This window comes from Corvus brachyrhynchos, unplaced genomic scaffold, assembly GCF_000691975.1.
Source record: "Corvus brachyrhynchos isolate BGI_N302 unplaced genomic scaffold, ASM69197v1 scaffold597, whole genome shotgun sequence".
In the NCBI taxonomy this organism is placed as follows: domain Eukaryota; kingdom Metazoa; phylum Chordata; class Aves; order Passeriformes; family Corvidae; genus Corvus; species Corvus brachyrhynchos.
Genome location: NW_008239000.1, coordinates 278,294 through 298,071, shown reverse-complemented (window position 1 = coordinate 298,071; position 19,778 = coordinate 278,294). Strand labels below are relative to the sequence as shown.

Sequence of the window (19,778 nt, the reverse complement as noted above, 5' to 3'; positions counted from 1 at the left end):
TCGGTCCCCTCGGGTCATCGCTCCCCGCCGGCATCGCACTGTAACCTTTGCCCGGCCTTTGCCCGCCCCGGGCATCCTCTTCTCCCGGTGCCCGCTGCTCCCGACGCGTGTGGCGCCTTCCTGAGGGCTCGTCACCGCCCCCGGGCGCTGAGGTGGCTTTGCCCGCAAGTGATGCGCAGGTGACTCTCCGTCCAGCAGCTCTGCTGCTTGTTCAGTTCTTTAATCACCTGCTTTTCCCAACAGGGAAGAACCAGAAATTAGTTCTCAGATCACAAAATTCAGCTGTGTTTCTTGAGGGTGAGATATGGTGAGGTAAAGGAGCTGGGCTGCCCTTTGGGGCAGAGTCTGCTGCTGGCATATATTTTACTTATAACCACATAATCGCTCATGTTGGGAAGAGACCTCTGAGATCGAGTCCAGCCTTTGACCGATCACCGCCTTGTCAACCAGACCATGGCACTAAGTCCCATGTCCAGTCTTGGAACACAAATAAATCCACTCTGCCCCTCCTGGGATGACAGAGGGAAGGGCACAACTGGCACACAGGGATGTGTCTCCCTGTGTGTGCGAACAGCCTTAACACTCATCACTGTCAAGCTTTTTCTGTTTGTGGGCACACTAGTTTCATGAATATATTAAATGCCTTACAACTGCGTTTAAAATGATGTATTTGTTTCATTGCTTATAATGGGAGAGGAAAAGAAGAAGGTTCTCTGGGTTTGGGTTAAGAAATTTGTGCTGGCCCCCATCTAGTAACTCCTGTCCTTTGTTACCTCACTTTGCATAGAGAGAAGTTTCAGGGCAGGGCAGGAACTTCACTGCTGCAGCGCTGCCTGTGTCTGTATTGGTGTAAAACTGTTACAGGATGTGTCTTTTTAAGTAGTTCCAGGTTTGCTGATTACTTGCATTTATTCTGCGGTACCTGCCTAGGGCTGCCACTGACTGTACAGAAACATTTTCATAGTATATAAAGTATTTTCAATTCTTCTTTTTTCTCCCCCACGCCCTGTTGCCCCATTTTACTTTTTAAAATGCCCCAAGGAAACAAACATTTGCATCAGTGCTTAAAAGAATAAAGTGTATTTTATATCTGCACCCTGTTGTTTCTAGACCTTGGATTACTGTTGAATTTGATTATGTTTTCTAGATTTTGATCATAACAGAAATTGGGGTTGGATATGGGTTAACAGGGGCATCTTTAATTTTTATCGAGCCTAGATAAGTTTCTATAGTTGGGTGTGGAGCTGTGTTATTTTGACTTACATTATCGTTGCTTTCCTAAAGTTCCTTCCCCATGTTTAATTATCCCTCCTTCTTCTGGTTTCACTCTGGCACACAGAGGCACTGCGATTTTATTTCTTTTAAGGAGATCTTTTACTTTATCAGTGTGAAGTTTTGAGCCTGCTTTTGCTTTCCTCTGATTTTAATTGTTTATCAGAGCAGTGCTGGCAGTGTGAGAATTGACATGTGAAAAATACAAATTGTCTTGCAGCCGGGCATAGGGAGGTTGCTGCATTAATTACTTGGATTTTCGTGTACATATTAATAGGTGATTTTTGCTCTGACTCTGGAGGAGCTTGCAGTACAAAGTAATTTTCTCAAAGCTTCATTCCTAAAGCACAAAGTGAGGGGGAAGCCCGGAATGCAGCTTGCAGCTGTTTTTATTCTAACTTGAATGAGAACCCCTCCTCTGGGAAGGAAGTCCCAGAGCTGGGAGACTCAACTTAAAACAAAGCTGTGCTGTCCATGAGCCACACTAATATGTTGGTGTGGTCCCTTAATGCTGTTCAGTCACTACAAGTATCCCATAATGATGTTTTACGTTTATGGTGCACCGCCGTGTTAGCCCTCAGCTAAGCAGCGTGTTGTCTGCTGGTTATGAATATAAAAAACTTGCTGAAGGGCTTGAGTGGAGCTTGAACTTGCTGAGCAGTTTTACCTGGCTTATCTTTCCAAGGTAACTGCTGACCTTTCACTACCTTGAGTCGTCAGCTCACAGCGGGGGAGAAACTGATCTCCGGCTGAGGAAGCCTGATTTGCACAATAATTTGGGGACCATTTCCATTTCGCCATCCTGTTGTCGAGGTGGGCTTCCTCTCTGATGGCTGAGCTCACGTTTCGCTCTCTGCTGCCTTGGCAGAGAGCTGAGAAGTCTTTCATATGGTGATTGCGACATTAATTACTTTAATTTTTGTGTTAATTTAATTTTCCAAAAGCTGTCTGCTTCTGGCAGCGTTGCTTTGTTTTACTCGTGTGAAATGAGGTACTGAAGTGGTGACTGGCAGTTTTCAGCTACAGCGAATCGAAATGTGAACAAAAGAGATGGATTGATGCATTAAAAAGGTTTTATATTTTTCAAGATGAATCTGTGTATTAAGTCACTTGCTTCTGGTTAGTATTTATTTTTCAGGGGCCTCATTCTGACAGACCTTGGTTTGCCATTAAAATCAGAGACCCTTTACTGAATTACTGCTCTTGGGCAGGGCCTTGGCAGATGATGGAGTGAGTGGTTTGCATTTTTGACATAATAAAGACAAATTTTTAAAAACAAACTGTACTATTATCTGCCGTGATCAGGGTTAGTTTCTGAAGCGTGTAGTGCTCCTGGGTTTGTTGTGTGATCTTTCTAATGGTTTGTGCTAGGAGTTAGGGGGAGTGGGGAAAAAAATATGTATCTTTTTAATTCTTAGAAAAATGCGTTTATGAGGAGGGAAATTAGCTGCTTTTCAGCTTTAGTTGTTGTGGACTTCTTTTAGCAAGTAGCTTGCTTTTCTGGTAACAGGGCAAAAGATTGAACAAGAATGTTTACTCCTTGAAATAAGACTTTTTGTTTTTTTAAGATTATATTTATCTCTCCTTTGACAGAATGACAGGAATGGAGACTGAAACGACAAGAGACAAAGCCATGGAAGAAGAAAGCACTGAGCAGAAAAAGGAAAGAGAGAAGAAGAAGAGGTCAAGAGTTAAACAGGTGCTGGCAGATATAGCCAAGCAAGTGGATTTCTGGTTTGGTGATGTTAATCTCCACAAAGACAGATTTCTCCGAGAACAAATAGAGAAGTCCAGAGATGGGTGTAAGTTTATATTCAGCATATTTCAGTGAACAGTTTAGCTTCACTTTGTTCTTCCCTGTATTGCTGGTAACAGCGACAAGTTATTTTGAGGTGCATGTCTTCTCCTGGGAAAGGCAAGAGTTTCATGCTGCAAATCGGCATCAGCAGCTCAGGAGGCAGAACTACTACTAGATTTTAAAAACTTTGTGCTCTTTCTCTTCTCCTGCCACATTAGCCCTAAGTTAAGGACATCTGCCAGGGTAGAAATGACTGGGAGACCTGGTTTTCTTTTTCCATTTTTGTATAATTTCAAGAACAAGCCATGAAACGAGTCATTTTGCCCTCAGAGGTACTGTACTTGTTTTGCAGGGTAGATACATGCAGAAATTAAAATTCCACTCGAATTTGTTGTTAGGCATAGGTACTTTTTTCATGTTTTCTCTCAAAGTTTGAAAAGAAATTCTATATATGCTTGTAGGGTTACTGTGAGTCTCTTCAGACAATTTTTCGTGTGATTGGTTGGACTTTTCTAAGGGCCCCCTTAAATAATTAATAAAGTAATAAATAACTAAAATTTACCCTACATTTTCTAGAGATACTAGAGATGTCTAGATGTTTATTAAGACTGGTGCTACATAATTTTTTGTCAAGGTTTTAGAGGCATGACTCTTGCAAGTGAAGTGCAAGCAGGGGCTTTTTGTGTTGGTAGCACTGGGTTAAATACTCAATAGAGTACTTGAAGGAGAGGCATGTTTTCGATTGTTTTTTTGGTGTGAAAAAATGGGGGGGGGGGGGTCTCGTCCTTTCTCTTCAAAGACAACAGTTATCAGTGGGGAGGTAAAAGAACAAAATTCCTTTGATAAAGGTTAGCACAAAAGAAAATTAAATTTATGTCTACTTGAAACTTGAATTTTGACGGTAAAAATTTTCTGTGAATCCTTGGCTAAATACTGTGCTTAGAACTTGCAGTTTGTTTCGCAAGAAAACTAGTGGAATAGAAGACATCACCTGATTTCATAATTGCACTTTCTTCCACCCTAGATGTTGACATATCACTTCTTGTTTCTTTCAACAAAATGAAAAAATTGACTACTGACGGCAAGCTGATCGCTCGGGCAGTTAAAAGTTCATCTGTTGTAGAGGTATTTAACATCTCACCTTTCTGTATTGGCTGGTGCTGGAAAAGCAAGCAATAATCTCATGGAAAATGCTTATTTCTCCCTACTTTTAGTTGGACTTGGAAGGAACCAGGATCAGGAGACGCCAACCTCTGGGCGAGCGCCCAAAGGACGTGGACAGTCGCACTGTCTATGTGGTAAGGCTGGACTTGTGTTTCTCCCTGCCTGTTTGTTCCTAACTGTAGAAACTCCATTTGTGCATCAGGATTTTTGTTGGCTGCTGCTGATTGTGCAGCAAAGGTTAAAAAATATTAATAGAGCAAAGGCAGGTGAGCAAGAGCTGAGAGTGACTGTGGCAAGAAAGGGCTTCGTTTCGTGCTCAGATTTCTTGTGCCAGCTTAAATCGTTTTAAATGCTGAGCCAAATGCTGCCTCTCTGGCTGAAAAGGTGAAATTTCATTGGGCTATTACTGTGTTCACTGGGCTTTTTTAATGCCATTAGAGGAGCACCAGTGGTATTAAGTAATATTTACTAATTACGTTAATGTAGTTAAAGCTTTCTAATAACAACTAAATTAGTTTCTTCAAACAGGATCTAGCTGGGTTCCCAAGTTTTATCAGGGTACTTTAAACAGCATTATCTGTTTATAAGATCTGTTATTGCAAGCGCCTCTGGTTTTGTACACACAAACAACATTCCTTTAAAGGCAGAATATACCTGAAAAATTTTAACAGTCCTCCTAATAGCACACTGTCCTGTGGCTACCTTGATACTGGAATGACTGCTTAATTTAAATGAAAATAGCTTGTGCTGATGGGATAAGTCTGCATTTCTCCATGGTATTTCAGCTGTGTCAGAGTGAAAAAGCTGTTAAGTTACTGAGCCACTTGAGTGGTCGCTTGGAAAAAATCCGATGGTTGAGCTGCTGCTTATTTATAAACCCTCGGCAGTTTTTTTTGGTTTTTTTTTTTTTTTCCCCACTAGATTTGAAGCCACTGTGGAATTTGCTTTGTCTCTGTTTGGTTTTTATGACAAGTACCATTTTTGCTCTGTACCTGCAGCTGTTAGCAGCTGACTTAGTATTTTCCAGACAGCACTGAGTTTTCTGTGATAAAGATGCACAATAATCATGGCCAAAATGCCAGCCCATCCAGATAAGGAGGAACTGAATTGCTCTGATGATTCCTTCCTTAACAAAAGCCCCAAAAAGGTGGTTGGGTTTTGTTTCTTTTAAATACAATGTGCCAGACATAATATTTTCCTAACGTGATTGCAGGGACTGCTTAGAACTCTGAAATACTTTGTCAGTATCATTTTTGGATAAGATATTCTCGTGTCATGAGCTACATTGTCTATACAGAGCTTAACTGTGTGGCTAAATGTTTTGTAAATAGCTGGTATGTGGCAGTGGGGAGAGAAGAAGTAGTCCAAGTGTTGGTAAATTAAATTTTTCTGGAATAATCTGACTTTAATATGCTTTAACATTGACTTCACTGTTATACTATTATTTTGCACTCATCCCATAAAATCTTTAAAACTTGAAGTAACTGGCTTTTCAACTTAAAGCCAAACCATACCAAAATGTTCTTCTGAGTGTGGCAAAGTTTGCGTAAAAAGAAAATCTGAATGTGATAAGTGTTTCCCTGCGAGGAGAACCTTTTAGTGCAGTAACTTGTTGTGGAAAAAAAAAAATCAAGTAGTGGCAACACTGTTGTTGTTTAGGCATGAATTTGAGAGTGGGATTTTAAAGTGTTCCGTTGGGTCTAGTGAGAAATTGGTGCGACACGATTTCTCTGATGGAGGAGGGGAAATGTTGAACTCAGACACCGTGTCTGCAAGCTGCTAACATGTGTTGCTATATTAAGGACTTTATAGAAGTAAAAACAGGCAGTTTTGTCATCCAGGAAGCTGCCTAAAAGTTTCTGCTCATCTGATGAATTAAGCTCTAACTGCAAAACTTGAAAATACTGGCTACTGGTAAAAATTTTAGCAGTAGTGACTCTTTACTGGCCTGCTGGAATTCTTTCTGTGATACCTTCCTGCATTACCAACAATTAGGAAAAAAATAGCTTGTGCTTTGCAGAGGGTCTTTTGGGACATGCCGGTCCTGTATTTGCTCCAAGGTTTTAAATTTACTGAGAGATTTTATGTTGCAAAGATACAGCTGCAGGTCTCGGTGTCTGTCACAGGAAGAAATAAGCATCTAAATTAAATACATCATGTATTTGTTACAGGTGTATGAATGATTAGAGATCTGTTCTCAGGTCACTTTTTACTGCCTGGATACTGTGACTCTCAACGTTTTAGCATCAAACTTCAATTTTTTTTTTTCCTCCTTTAGGAGCTGCTTCCCAAAAACGTCAATCACAGTTGGATTGAGCGGGTGTTTGGGAAGTGTGGCAACGTAGTTTACGTCAGTATCCCCCGGTATAAAAGTACTGGTGATCCAAAGGGCTTTGCTTTTGTTGAATTTGAAACTAAAGAACAAGCAGAGAAAGCCATTGAGGTGAGTGCTGGTGCCTCTGCTGCTGACATTGTTCCTGGTGTCACATTGTGATATGAATGATGTGCTCTTTACTAGGTCACCTACTAAATCTTAGAGAAATTCCTAAAATATCATCATTTATAAGCTTCACTTAACAGGAGTTCCTCTTTGCTACTCCCAGACCTACAATCAGTTCCACAATTCTTTAAAGATTTAATTCTTTTAATAACCTGAAGACTTTGTAGAAATACAATGGCTTTGTTTTTTTTTTTTTTTTTTTTTTTTTTCAAATAATTTGGTTGGCCACTCTTGGCATCTTTTACAGAAAGAGATCTCTGTGCACCAGTAAAATGATTATTAAATTTTGTCAAGCAAGCATGGTCATACAAATTTTTTTGTATTTAAATGTATTTGAAAGTATTTATGTATTGAAATGTGATTAGGATTGCTGGTTTTTAGTTGAATGCAGAGTCTTTAAAGTATGATTTTTTTTTTTTAGTCATGTTATGTGGTTTTCATTTTCCTTCTTCTAGTTTTTGAATAATCCACCAGAAGAAGCGCCACGGAAACCTGGGATTTTCCCCAAAACAGTAAAGAATAAACCAGTTCCTACACTGAATTCAAGTAACAACACTGTAGTAGGTAAGTGTTGCTAAATTATTGGGATCAAGGAACCATTATTAAGTTATTTGGATGAGTTTTGTGTCTCAGCTTCTGAAGACAAAAATTTCAGCTGCTGTGTTACTGCAGTTTAATTTCATGTTTCTTAAAAGTTTTTAATAAAAACCATGCATGTTGCTGTGTTGGGCCAGCATAGGCTTAAGTATGAAAAATCTACTGTAACTTACAAACCAGCATGACAGGACTACGTTGCAACTTCATCACCAAAACATTTTCCCTCATTTCTTGTGGTGTAATACAATTTCCCAGACTCCAGACACCTTCTCATCTCTTTCGTAAGACTAATTATAAATCCCATTACTATTCCTCGCCATTATCACTAGTTCTTTGTTATACCAGTAACTGTTATTGGAAACAAAAATAATGAAATCAAATCCATGTTTTTTCAACCTTGCTTTACACCCATTTATTTTCCTTCTTAAAGCACCCAGGAAAAACTTCATGTCAGTGTTGCATCTCTCCCATAGAAATGCCAGAGACAAGCATCTCATTTAACAACCCAGTTTTATCATGATATGTGCTATCATGATTGTTTAAGTTAAATCTAATCTCATGTTAAATCATGGGCAGTTTTAAATATTGTGTTTTTAATCCAGAAGAGAAGAAAAAGAAGAAAAAAAAGAAATCCAAAATCAAGAAAGAGAGCAGTGCACAGGCAGCTGCAGAGCCGAAGGAATTAAACATAAACACTACAACAGAGCCAGTACCCAAGTCTAAAAGACACAGGACTCCATCAGAGTGTTCTGAGATGGAGGGAACTGAGACTCCCAGGCAGCCCTCCAAAAGGGAGAAAAGGAAATGGGACAGAACAGAGAGCTCAGAGGTAACCTGGGAAAGCAGGCCAGGAAAGAGAAAAAGAACCAGCTCAGGAGATGGTGAGGCATCAGCTCCAAAAGTCAAGAAAACTGCTGAAAAAGATGAAGTTGAAACAGTAAAAGAAGAAACAACAGAAGCTCCAAAAGATGCCAATGGTAAAAAATCTTGCCTCTTTTTATTATCATGATTTGCATGATAATATATGCATGAATGAAAGGGAATGGCAGGTACCCTGTATGGATGAGGAGAGATAGGCTGGATATAGTGGAGGCATTAGCAAGGAGTCACTGTTAAGGCAAGGAGCTACATGGGAGAATAAGGAAGAACCTGCATTGCCAAAGCAGGGAAATCTAATCAATAGTAAAAATAGTTCAAAGAAGTTCATATCAATAGAACTTGAGTCAAGTAATGTGTGGGTTAAACAGACGGCCTAGGCACATGGGGACAGCCCAGGAATCTAGGTAAATAAATTAAAATACAAAAGGGAAAAGCTAATGATCCAGTTTGTTTCATGAGATGAGATAAGCTGCATTGAAATCAGATTTAGTCTGACAAGTTAAGTAAATTTGGGTAGTTGATGAAATGGACTAGAAGTAGTTAATGCAAGGAACCAGTAGATATTGCATGTGATTTTATTGAAATAACATCTAACTATGTCAGAATTCAACATGTTTTCATTTGGACTGTTTAATGTAGAAGTTTCTGCAGAAGAAGACAAAGACAAGAAAGAAACATCCCTTTCCAAATCCAAAAGAAAACACAAGAAAAAACACAAAGAAAGACACAAAATGGGTGAAGAAGTCATTCCGCTCAGAGTGCTCTCCAAGTAGGTGACATACATTATCTGTTTTCTGTGATATCACCGAGTTACTTGATTTTCCCCCCCCTCAGTAGTACTGGGAAGTGGTTGGGTGGTTTCAGAAAGAGAGAACTCCTGAATGAGACTAATGCTAACAAAATCCCCCACGTTTTTCCCGTTTTCACATCTGTATTTATGAAACAAATCTATAGGTTTAATATACACTTTTAATCTCGGTCTATGTTGGGCCTCTTGGCAGTTTTGTTTGCACTTTACGATTTCTCTGTATCTCAGGGATCTTGTGAACGTTGTTGCTTTGTGGTACCACATTTTTAATGTTTTTAGAATGTTGGCTTGCTCATGTTTTCCTGCAGTATGCAGTTTTTTGTCACTTGTAGGAAAGATAGAATCACGTGTTATGTATACTCTTTTTAACATTTTATTGCTTGAAAAATTTCTTTTAGTCTTGATATGTCTGACAGTCCATCACCATTGCTAAAGTGCAATTCCAAATTTTATACAACAGAGTTGCATATTAGCAACAGTATTAGGCTGTAGCAAAAAGATTGAAATACTAAAGTCTTCATTGCTTGATGTGTAGAGTTCTGCCAAGCTCATAATCCAAAAGTGTTGGGCTTTTAGGAGTCACCACAACTAAAACATGGAAGCACTTACTTTTTAGGCATCCAGCAAGTACCTCCATGTTAAAGTAGAGGGGGTCCTCGCCGTCTTGTGCTTCAAAATTGGGCTTTATGTAGAAACATTTTTTCATAATTTGGTACATTTCCAAAGGGAAATGTTGAGGTAAAAAGGATTCACCACCACTAAAACATGGAAGCACTTACTGTTGTGGAGCAAAGCAAGCACATCCACATTTAAGTAATGGGGGTCCTTTGTTGGAGGAACTACATAATAATTAAAAACAAAAATGCAGTAATAAAAAACATACATGTACATTCCTTGTAAGAAGGCTTAGAAGATTAGGATCCACCGCCACTGAAACATGGAAGCACTTACTTTTTTAGGCAGCAGGTACCTCCATGTTAAAGCAAAGGGAGACCTTTAAAATTAAAAATCGCTTCAAATGAACTTTAGCCACTTAGATTTTAGCTTTTGGAGAAGATTTGCTCACATGAAAGCTTTTTCCCGGATCGAAAAATCTTCAACTGATCTGCAGGCCATGAAAAAAGCAAAATCCCAGATGGTCTTTCATGATTGCGATCAGGATTCACCTCTACTAAAACATGGAAGCACTTACTTTTTCTATATCACAGAAAGCACCTCCATGTTAAAGTAAAAGGGGTCCACACACACCAAAAAAAATTGATTAAAATGTTATCAGCGGAGCTTGTCCTCGGCCACCGGCATTCTGAGCACACTGCAACAAACACAGAGTTTTAGTTAAATGTTATTCAAGTGTAGCAAAGGGGTAAAAGAAGTTTAAAGACTATAAGCATGGCAAATACTTGCCTGACTTGTTCTCCATGATCTCCTCTTCCTTCGAGACAAGTTACCAAGCTCCTCCTTGAGCTTGTATTTATACCAAACCTTGCTATGGGATGGTGTTGCCTTTTTATCTCCACGAATCCTTACGTGGGTCTTTTGTTATTTTAATGCCTTTGCTCCGTTGAGAATGTATGATCCTGGGTGAGTCTGGATGCTTTTTTGAAGTATACAGTTGTCACTGTTAACAGCTAAAACCATTACCACAAGATATCCTCCTCTTTAAAAATCCTCTATCAGCTTGTTTGATAGGACAGATTAGGGTAACAATGAGTCGTTCTCACAGTGGCACTGCGGGCATTGTGTTGCTGTGGAGCAAAGTTCTCGCTGTTTGCAGAAACATCTCCGTGTTAAATGTATGTAAATATATAAATTGCTTCCATGGGGGGGTACTTTTTAACCAAAATGCATTTGAATAGTGAGGAATGTTCTTATCTCGGTAGGTTTTCGGTGAGTTTAACCAGTTGTTGATTTTCCATCAATGATTTTTTTCTAGAAAATGAGTGACTGATTCTTAATATAGTGACAAAGGAGCGGGTTCACTGAACTAATTCAGTGAATTGAGAGTTCACTGTCTCTCTGAATTAACTCTGAATTTAGTGCCTGTTCTCGTGTAGTTCCAGTGGAAGACACAGTTTACCAAACTGTTTGCTATGTTGTCTGAATATTTAAAGCAAATTTGAAAGCCACTCCGTTGGAACGATAGGTTGAGGTTGTTGGAACTCTCTTGGGTTATTAAAATCTGAAGCAAAGTCATCGGCAATTCAGCTAGGGACAAAACTGAATTTGACTGAAGTTCAGGGAGATCTCTAATGGCAGAATGGTCTGCACTGTCCACCAAGTCCACCTAAAGCTGTTTGTAACCTGTTAAATTACCATTAAGTTTCTAAACATCAGTTTCTTGTTTACAACTGACGGTCCTGTGCCTGTGTTGCTGCTTTTAGGACTGAATGGATGGATTTGAAGCAAGAATATTTGGCCCTGCAGAAAGCCAGTATGGCCTCCTTAAAGAAAACGATGTCTCAAATAAAACCTGAGCCCGTGGGAGAGATGGAAACAGAATCTGGTGTGCAGAAATCTGAAAATGACAAAAGTAATCCTGGGTTTTTTCTTGTTTTCTTGATGTTTCTAGTATGCAAACAGAAGTGCTGCAAGACCCTGATCTTGCAGAAACACTGCCACAAGGTTGTATTTTGTAAAATGGCTGTTGTTTTCTCAAAATGTCAGATAGCAAGAGCAACCCCCTGTATTTAGGTGGATTTGGGAGTAAGGAGTTATATAAATATATACTAAAGTGATTTCAGAATATTTCAGTAGCACTTTCCAGGCTTACAGCTATATTGAGGTAATTGTAATTAGCCTCAGAGAGGTAAATCAGCAATCAGCTTTTTGGGTGTTGCAGCTTGGGCCGGACCTGCTTGGGTTTAACTGTACCAGAGATATGCAAAAAACCAACTTGGAATTGGGCTTTATCAGCTCTATAGATAAGATGAGCTTTGTAATTATGTCCTCATAGTTAAATTTCTACTTCTTTTTTCAGGTTTAGAGTTCTTCTTTATTTTATTTGCTCTGAATGCTCTGTGCTTCCCTTGAGTAGCTTTAACATTGATGTTCCAGTGGCCCTCTGCATGTTTTCAATCACTCTAGAACTGAGGGGTTACTATTGGTACAATAGAAAAAATATTCTTATAGGAAGGACCCCGTGGACTGTAAAACTTTCTCAGACTTTTCTTGAAGCTGTTTTTTTTTTTTTTTTTACACTAAAATTGACTGGAACCTATGGACAGTCTTGATCCTTCGTTTAATAAACCTCCATCTACAGTAACAATATTTGATGCTTGTATACATTGTTCTGTGCTTTCATAACTTCTTAATTTTTTCAACCTAATAAATGTAAAAACTTTTTTCTATTTTTTTCTCCACCCTGTTTTTAACTTGACCAGCCACCAGTGAAGATTGTGCCCCTCCCGCCAAGGCCAACACAATGGGGCCTCAGTTCGTCAGCGGAGTAATTGTGAAGATCATTAGCACCGAGCCCCTGCCGGGCAGGAAGCAGATCAAGGTAATGCCTTTGTAACCTCAGGGCAGCTGTTAGTCTTTCCTCTTACCCTGCCCCCAAATGTTTGAATATGGAATACCATTTCACCCAGTCTCACTGATTTTTTTTTTTTTTTTTTCATCTATTTGGCCAGTAGCTGTGTACAGATTCTTCTTTAGTATCTGTTAATGGCAGATTTTTCCATGGCAAAATATACTAAGGAGTACGTTTCAAAGTAAAACCAAGGCTTTTGTGTGCTTGGAGCAATGTCAGGTGTATAACGAAAATATTGAGGAGAATAAGCAATGCTCTTGTGCTTTCCAGTTTAAAAAAAGGAGCTGGAGACTGCTGCAGTGCTCTGCATTTGTCACTGTGCCAGTCATCCTGACAAAAGAGCTGTAAAAGTATATATGTGGGGGTTTTTTAAAGTTTATGGTGTTTTTATCTTTAGCAGGAATTTGGGGGCAGGAGAATGCTCTCTGCATGAGCAACCAATTTTCTTTCTTTCAATAAGAATTTTACAATGACAAAAACTCCATTTCAGGGAGAGTGACAGCAGTGGAACTTGTTGATTCAGTCACTTTTTTCCTAATACAAGTGCTTGTTTTTCTCAATTCAAAAAGTGTTTAGATACCTTTGGTTACGTGTGATGACACAAAAGTTACATACACTGAGTAGAATATTTCTTCTTAAGAAAAATACCAGTTTTAAGCAGCATCCTTTCGAAATGGAAATATTAAGAGTTTTCCAAAGGAAATAACAGGCTTTTTCCAGATCCTGAATTTTCGATTCATGTTACACAGGACATTTTTTTTCCCGAATTGCACTTTTAGGATGAGTAGCAGCTGGAAAGAATTTGAACAACTTGAACTCAAGGTTGGTGCACATAATTCAGGCCACTCAGGACAATGAGGGAATGGTTTAAAACGCAAGTTCTGATACTGTTTATCAAACATTTATAGCTGAGGAGGCCATTTCGAGTCACCAGCTGCTTGCAAGTTCATGAGGCTTGATGTGTACATGAACCTAAGCAATATGTGAGAACCCCTCATCTCACTGGTGGTGGGGTTTCAACTTAAGCAGCCTAATCTTTCTCGGTGTATTTGAAGGCAGCTGGTGCAGTCTGAGTGTTGGAGACACTGAGAGAATGTGGTACAAGTTGTCCCTGTAGCCTCTGAAGGCCCCTTTGACTGCAGGATACACCTCACTGGGTTACGTTTGTGTCACGCCTTAATATGTTGTGGGCAAAAGGAAAGCTTACCGTTTAAATAACAGAAAACTGAAATGTTTTTGCTATTTCTTTCCTTTCTTTTTTGTTTTTCTGGCCATGCTAGTTGCCTAACTGTGGAAGGCAGAAGTGCAACCAGACCTGGCTTTGCTGTGTGACTGGGCTGTCAGCTGCAGCAAAAGGCCACAAAGCAGTGCTTCCAGGGCTTTTTTTCCCCCCCTCAGGCTTCCCGAACCGATCTGCATTTCTCGTGGTATGGAAGCAGTTATGCGTGCCACACAACTTGGAAACGTCTTTGCAGTGTTGTTCAAAAATTATTTTGATATTTTAATTTTACACTTCACTGCTTCCCTATTTTGCTCTTGAGGTGCTCCTCAGGGCTGCTAGTTTTTGCCAGCTCCATGGAACTATTTGGTTCGTTTTAGTTTTCCATGAAATCCTGACTTTGGGATAACAGGATAAGGCTGGAAAGTAGCTTTTGCTGGCTCTCAAATGATCTTAACAGTGTTGTCACTTAAATTTTGTTCTGTTTTAAGGCTGCCCTTGGTAGTGGAGGGTTAAAAGCAGTGTGTGATTCCTGAATAGAGGCATCTTACTTGGGCTGCCTGCTGTGAACGAAATTGACTAGGAATGTGTGGTCCTACTTAATTTCCCTAACAGCAGTAATTACAAGCGAAGTACTTCATCTGCAAGAGCATTTGTGACTCTTCTCCTTTCAGCTGTCGGTGAAAATTTTCAGGCAGAGGTCACTTCATAAAGATAGAGTTGTTTTACTACTACTCCTTTCTCAAATAATCTGCCATGAATCAGCTTGCTTTTGTACATTTAACGTGTAGAATCAAGCTTGATATTTTTGTGTTAGGCTGAGATCTATACATGTTATACTGCACAGTTTTTACTTTTGAAAAAAAATCAGATACAGTGCTGAAATAAAGGGGTAATGCTCCATTAGTAAAATGATACCACAACATTTCCAGGAATTACTGCTTTAAGTTGTTGATGGAGGGCACGATGAGAGATAGATGGGTAGAGGTTGCAGGCTCATAAATCAGAATTCAGTTATAACCTTCTTAGGAAAATATGTTAATTCAAAATTCTTTGACAAGAGACTGATCGATTAAATGACAAAGTTCACTTACTGCCTCTTCGCTTCATGACCTTTTTGAAAATGTTAATGACCTCCAAATGGAATGGTCAAAAGTCACTCTTTTTATATTCTCTTTTTGAAGGCTGATTTATGGTGTGTGTTGTCTCATGCTTTGGCAGGATGCTCTGGCAGTGCTGGCTGAGGTAGCTTATGTTGACATGCTGGAGGGAGACACCGAGTGTCACGTCCGTTTTAAGACTCCCGAGGATGCACAGACCGTCATGAAATTGTACAAAGAAATACAGATCAAAAACAACTGGAAATTCGAAGTTCTCACTGGTAAGACTTCTTTTTTTCATGGAAGTACAGGAGAAGCCGTAAGTACTGCGAAAGGGATCGTTTCTGGTGAATTTATGGATATATTTAGATATCTTGGGGAAAAAGATTGCATGTTTAGTTTGGTTTTTTTCTGAGAGTCTTCTCATTTTGCAATTACTATGAACTTGGGAAAACTAAAAGGGGTTTTATGCCACTATTCAGAGGAAAATAATGATTTTTGCTTGCTATTACAAACTTAATTCTGTTCTTTTTAGATGGATTTGCTTCACTTTCAGTGGCAAAGGACTATAGAACTTAATTCACATTTCAGCTTTATGAATAGAACATTCTGATAGTGCAAAAGAATTTTAAAGGAAGACTTCCTTGAAAATACTGAGCGTGTGTGTGAAATGACATAGCAAGGATCTAACAGCATGGATACATGTAAAGTGGGTTTAGCACTTACCTACTAATTGATCTTTATTTTTCAGGAAGTTGAATAATTTAGGCCCTAATAAGCCTTTTTTTTTTTTTTTTTAAAATGTATTTACAAAAAAGTTGTTATTCTCCAAGGGTTCTTAAGGGCTCTACTTTTGAACTTTATTTTAATGTGTGTTATTTCTTTCCGAAATTACTGTGCTGTTCTAAATTTGTATCTTCTCTTAGACTAGATTAGTTTGCCAAGTGTGGAGAAGCCTCTTTGTGGAATTGAGGGATAGAAAAAAGAGGAAGTCTCTCAAACTTGGTGTATTCACAGAACTTCTGTATTCAAGAGATACACCAAAAATTGTGAATATGCAAAAAAACCTCCCAGATTAAACAATCAATATGAGACTGCCTCATGTGTGTATTTAAATATTTTACCCCACTCCTGCCCAAATCCTTACATAGGGCCCAGTCTCATGGGTGCAGGGATGTAGACTCCCCAAAACGCTACTTAAGGATTGCAGAAGGGGAAGCTTTAATGGAAGCATTAACCTTCATGATCATATCAAAGTTAATTGGAGTTTGAGATTCAGTGAGTGCTGCTAATGTCACGTGGAGATAGATTTGTCTCCAGTGTGCTCTGTGTTTCAGAGATCCAGAAATATCCTCAAATTTTGTGTTCTACAGCTGTGTGCTCTGTGTCTGTTTATCTCTGGTTTTGTATCCTTACATAAGAGTGCAGTAGGAGATTAGGAGTAAGTACTACATTGTAGGAGCATTCCATTCATAGTCTTAAGATTTATTTTTTTCTAACTGGTTCATTAAAATGAGAATGGAAAAGCTTTCCAGGAATGCACAAGGGACTCATAGTAGGGATTTTTGTTTTTCTTGGTGGCAGAAGGTGAGAGATGAAAAGCAAAGAATTTAATGCTCCCTGCAGCAGGGGCTAAACATTTCCCAGTAGTATTTTACTCTTCAGGATTTGACTTTAGCTATCTTCAGCTTGGCATCTGGCAAGATGGTAAGCATCTGTGATCATGTTTAGATGTTAACTTTTGCAGGAGTCTTTTCCAAGATCTTTCAGAAACTGCCCTGTGGCTGAAGATGAACCCGTGAGGATGAAGATGAGACTATGGAAATAATATCACAGAATTCCCATAGCGATAATTACATCACACACCAGAAGGACAAGTGGTCAACTGCTGCTTCCCTGCAAAGCAGATGCTGAGAAAAGCTGCAGAATTACTTGCTTTTGTATTGCTGCCTGTGTTCAAATATTCCTGACAGCTCGTGAAGACTCCAGGCAATGGTTTTGATGAAACAAAATAGTCTCAGTTGTTCTTACAATAATTACTTTTTTTCCCCTCCTGTTTGGTAGTTGTTTAAAATGAGTCAGAGGTTGAGTACATCAGTAAATCAAAGGGGCCTCCGTGTGCTGTGGTGCAACTTCAGCTAAAACTCAGCTCCTTTTGCTGATGGCATGTAGAGAGCAATTCTGTATGGCTTCTGTGTATAGGACATGTAAGACTACTGGGGAAATACTTGTTGGGTTTCCCTGAAAGGTATTTTCATGAGTGTTTACTTTAGAAAAGATTTCATCCACTTCTTGTGGCTCCTTTTATTGATATTCCTCAATGTTCATTTTCCCCCAAGGTGACCATGAGCAACGTTACTGGCAGAAGATTTTGGTGGACAGACAAGCTAAGCTGAATCAGCCTCGAGAAAAGAAGCGGGGTACTGAGAAGGTAACCTGCAAATCACAGCTTTTTCCTGTGGCAGCCATGGTGGAAAACATGACACTGTTACTGCACTGCTCCACGGTTTTTGATACTCTGTGTATTTAATTCTGTTAAATCACTCCCTACTGACTTGGCAAGCAGGGTTTTACAGCCACGAAGTAACGAGTGTGGCTGTCCTGCTCCAGTTGACAAGTGCAAGGCTTGTCTTTACAGGGACAATTAGAGAAAGTTAACTCCATGACTAAAGGCCAGAACTTAATTTGTAAGCTGGATTTCTTTTCAAACCCTGTCTGGATGAGCTAATTAGTAAGTTAAGTACTCTTGATGTGCTCTAGTGAAATCAAGTCTAGTGCTACACTCTTAATTCTCTGGTATGATCCAGAAAATCATTTTCTTGAGAATCAATCTCATTTTCCTCACAGTTAACATAATTTTGTTTGTGCTGTGGCGAATGCTGGTGTGTTCCCAGTGTGGTCAGGAGCCTGTGCACCAGTTTGACTGCTCCGACCCAGCCAAATCTGGGTCCTCCTGCAAGCATCCATAGCTGTACAGCTTCCAGATCCCAACTGGGAAAGACCAGCCTTCTCCTCGCTGTGCCCGTCAGGCTGCAGCCTTGAGGGGGTGTTGCAATGAACTTGCAGGCTGCTGCCTCTGCTCCAGCCCCAGCAGATCCTTCCAGGCATGAAGGGTTCTCTCATTAAGCCAAGTCAGATCCCTGACCTGACAGAGAGGAGCCAGAGAGTATTTCACAGAGGTTTTATTGCCAGGTTTGCTTCACACACTCCAGATAAGGTTTCTGAATTGGCTTTAGCCTGAGGTTTTTTTGCTGTGGCTTGCAAAACTTCAGAATCATCTGACCTTAATTATTTGTTGATTACTTTTGAGACTCTTTGTTTCCTGGACCCTAGGAAAAAAAAAAATTGTCCCGTATATAATAGAAAATTTCATTGACCTAAAGGAACAGCAGTCATACAGGTCAAAACCTTATCTTTTGTAAGGCATACTTTGCATGTCTTATCCTGTTTGTATGAATGGTCTTTCAGAGATCCTGCACACAAATAAGTTGAGTTTTTTTAAAGAAAGATGTGCTTTGCCCGAAGGTCTAATTTAATTTTCTTAAAAGCCTAAAAATGGCATTGATTCGAGCCATTATTCTTTAATATAAGCAGAAAGTGAATTTGAAAACTGCAGCTTGAGAACATTTTTTTGGTTGTTGCCAGGTTTTTTTTTTAAATGTACTTTTACTTTTTTAAACCAAAGGTGCCAGTGGGACCTTTGACTTTAATTTTGACCGTAGGAGCCCTTGCTCCAAGTTTCTCTTCACCTTTTGAAGATTGATATTTGTTGACCAAACTGGTGTAAATTGGGCAGTAATGTACCTCATCTAGGCTTGCAAATACAAACTGTCTCGGTTCTGCCTAACAATGGCAGCACAAAGATGCAAACTCCTGCTCCTTCCCCCTGCCCATCACCTTGCCACACCGGGAGGTGTGAACTTCAAAGCCTGGGGAATTCTATTTAAATGCTAACGCTGTTAGGCAAAACATCAAGACAAGAATGCCTTGCTCTGCAGTCAGTAAATCTTAACCCCTTCCTTACTTTTTGACGGGCTGTATTCCTGAAATACAGATCGATCATTAAAAAATATTTTTCTGTTCATTAATATATTCCCATTTGAAAATTTTTCCTTAGTATTCCCAAAGTGATTTCTTTTGAAGGTCTCAAAGGTAGAAAAAAGTAATACAATAATTCATAACTAAATACCTTCAGCAAAATGTGCCATTAGCATGCCTTTCTTGTCAAAGTCTATTCTGATAGTAACGTTTTGAAATGCCTTACGAGATTTTGAAATGGAGCTTTTTGCCTGTTTAGCTGCTTTATGCTTGGAATTAAGGCATCTTATGTTTTCATTCCATCAGTGTTGAAATGCATGGACTGCATCCCATCATATGCAGCATGCAGCTTTTGAGTTTAGGCAGTTTGAGATTCCTCTTTTCCGTGCTTGCTAAAAACTATAGGCCAACTCAGCTTTCCTCAGGATAAGGGTTAAGGATCACTTCAGCAGATGGCTGGTGCAGTGCCCAAAACCAAAGCCAAGTGGTAGAGATTTTACTTCCTCTGGCACAGTTCCTATAATAAACCAGATGTCCAAAAGAGATTGAAAATCCCAAGCTTCCTCAGAAAAGGCCTGGCCATCCTTTGGTGTGAAAAAGGTGTCCAGTGTCTTTTCCCCAGGCCTGGTTGATTGTCACATCTCTGCTCCCCTCTGCCGCCCCTTCCCAATCCATCTTCCCTTTTGTCTGTTTAACTGCCTGATAAAACCACCTCTGTCATTTACTGATACAGATGGAAAACTTCCAGCCAGAACTGCCTTTTAGGGCAGTGCCACTTTATTCAGCCCTAAAGCAATTCATCAGTCTGTAGCCTTAAACTCCAGACCTATTGGAGTCTCCCGTTGCCAAAGCCAAGGCAGGAGTGCCTGCAAGC

The 19,778-nt window shown here is 39.6% G+C and overlaps 1 protein-coding gene across 1 annotated transcript in view; it reads left to right on the top strand.

Moving 5' to 3' along the window:
* The first annotated feature begins 2,865 nt into the window (after nt 1-2,865).
* Nucleotides 2,866-19,778, top strand: part of LARP7 (La ribonucleoprotein domain family member 7) — a 19,554-nt gene continuing 2,641 nt past the window's right edge. The window contains exons 1-11 of the mRNA XM_008637391.2: nt 2,866-3,074; nt 4,095-4,195; nt 4,285-4,368; nt 6,513-6,677; nt 7,190-7,298; nt 7,934-8,308; nt 8,850-8,979; nt 11,400-11,548; nt 12,399-12,517; nt 14,988-15,147; nt 17,206-17,297. Of these exons, the coding sequence (XP_008635613.1) occupies nt 2,867-3,074; nt 4,095-4,195; nt 4,285-4,368; nt 6,513-6,677; nt 7,190-7,298; nt 7,934-8,308; nt 8,850-8,979; nt 11,400-11,548; nt 12,399-12,517; nt 14,988-15,147; nt 17,206-17,297 (1,692 nt within the window). The 5' untranslated portion in view covers nt 2,866. The remainder of the gene's footprint in view (nt 3,075-4,094; nt 4,196-4,284; nt 4,369-6,512; nt 6,678-7,189; nt 7,299-7,933; nt 8,309-8,849; nt 8,980-11,399; nt 11,549-12,398; nt 12,518-14,987; nt 15,148-17,205; nt 17,298-19,778) is intronic.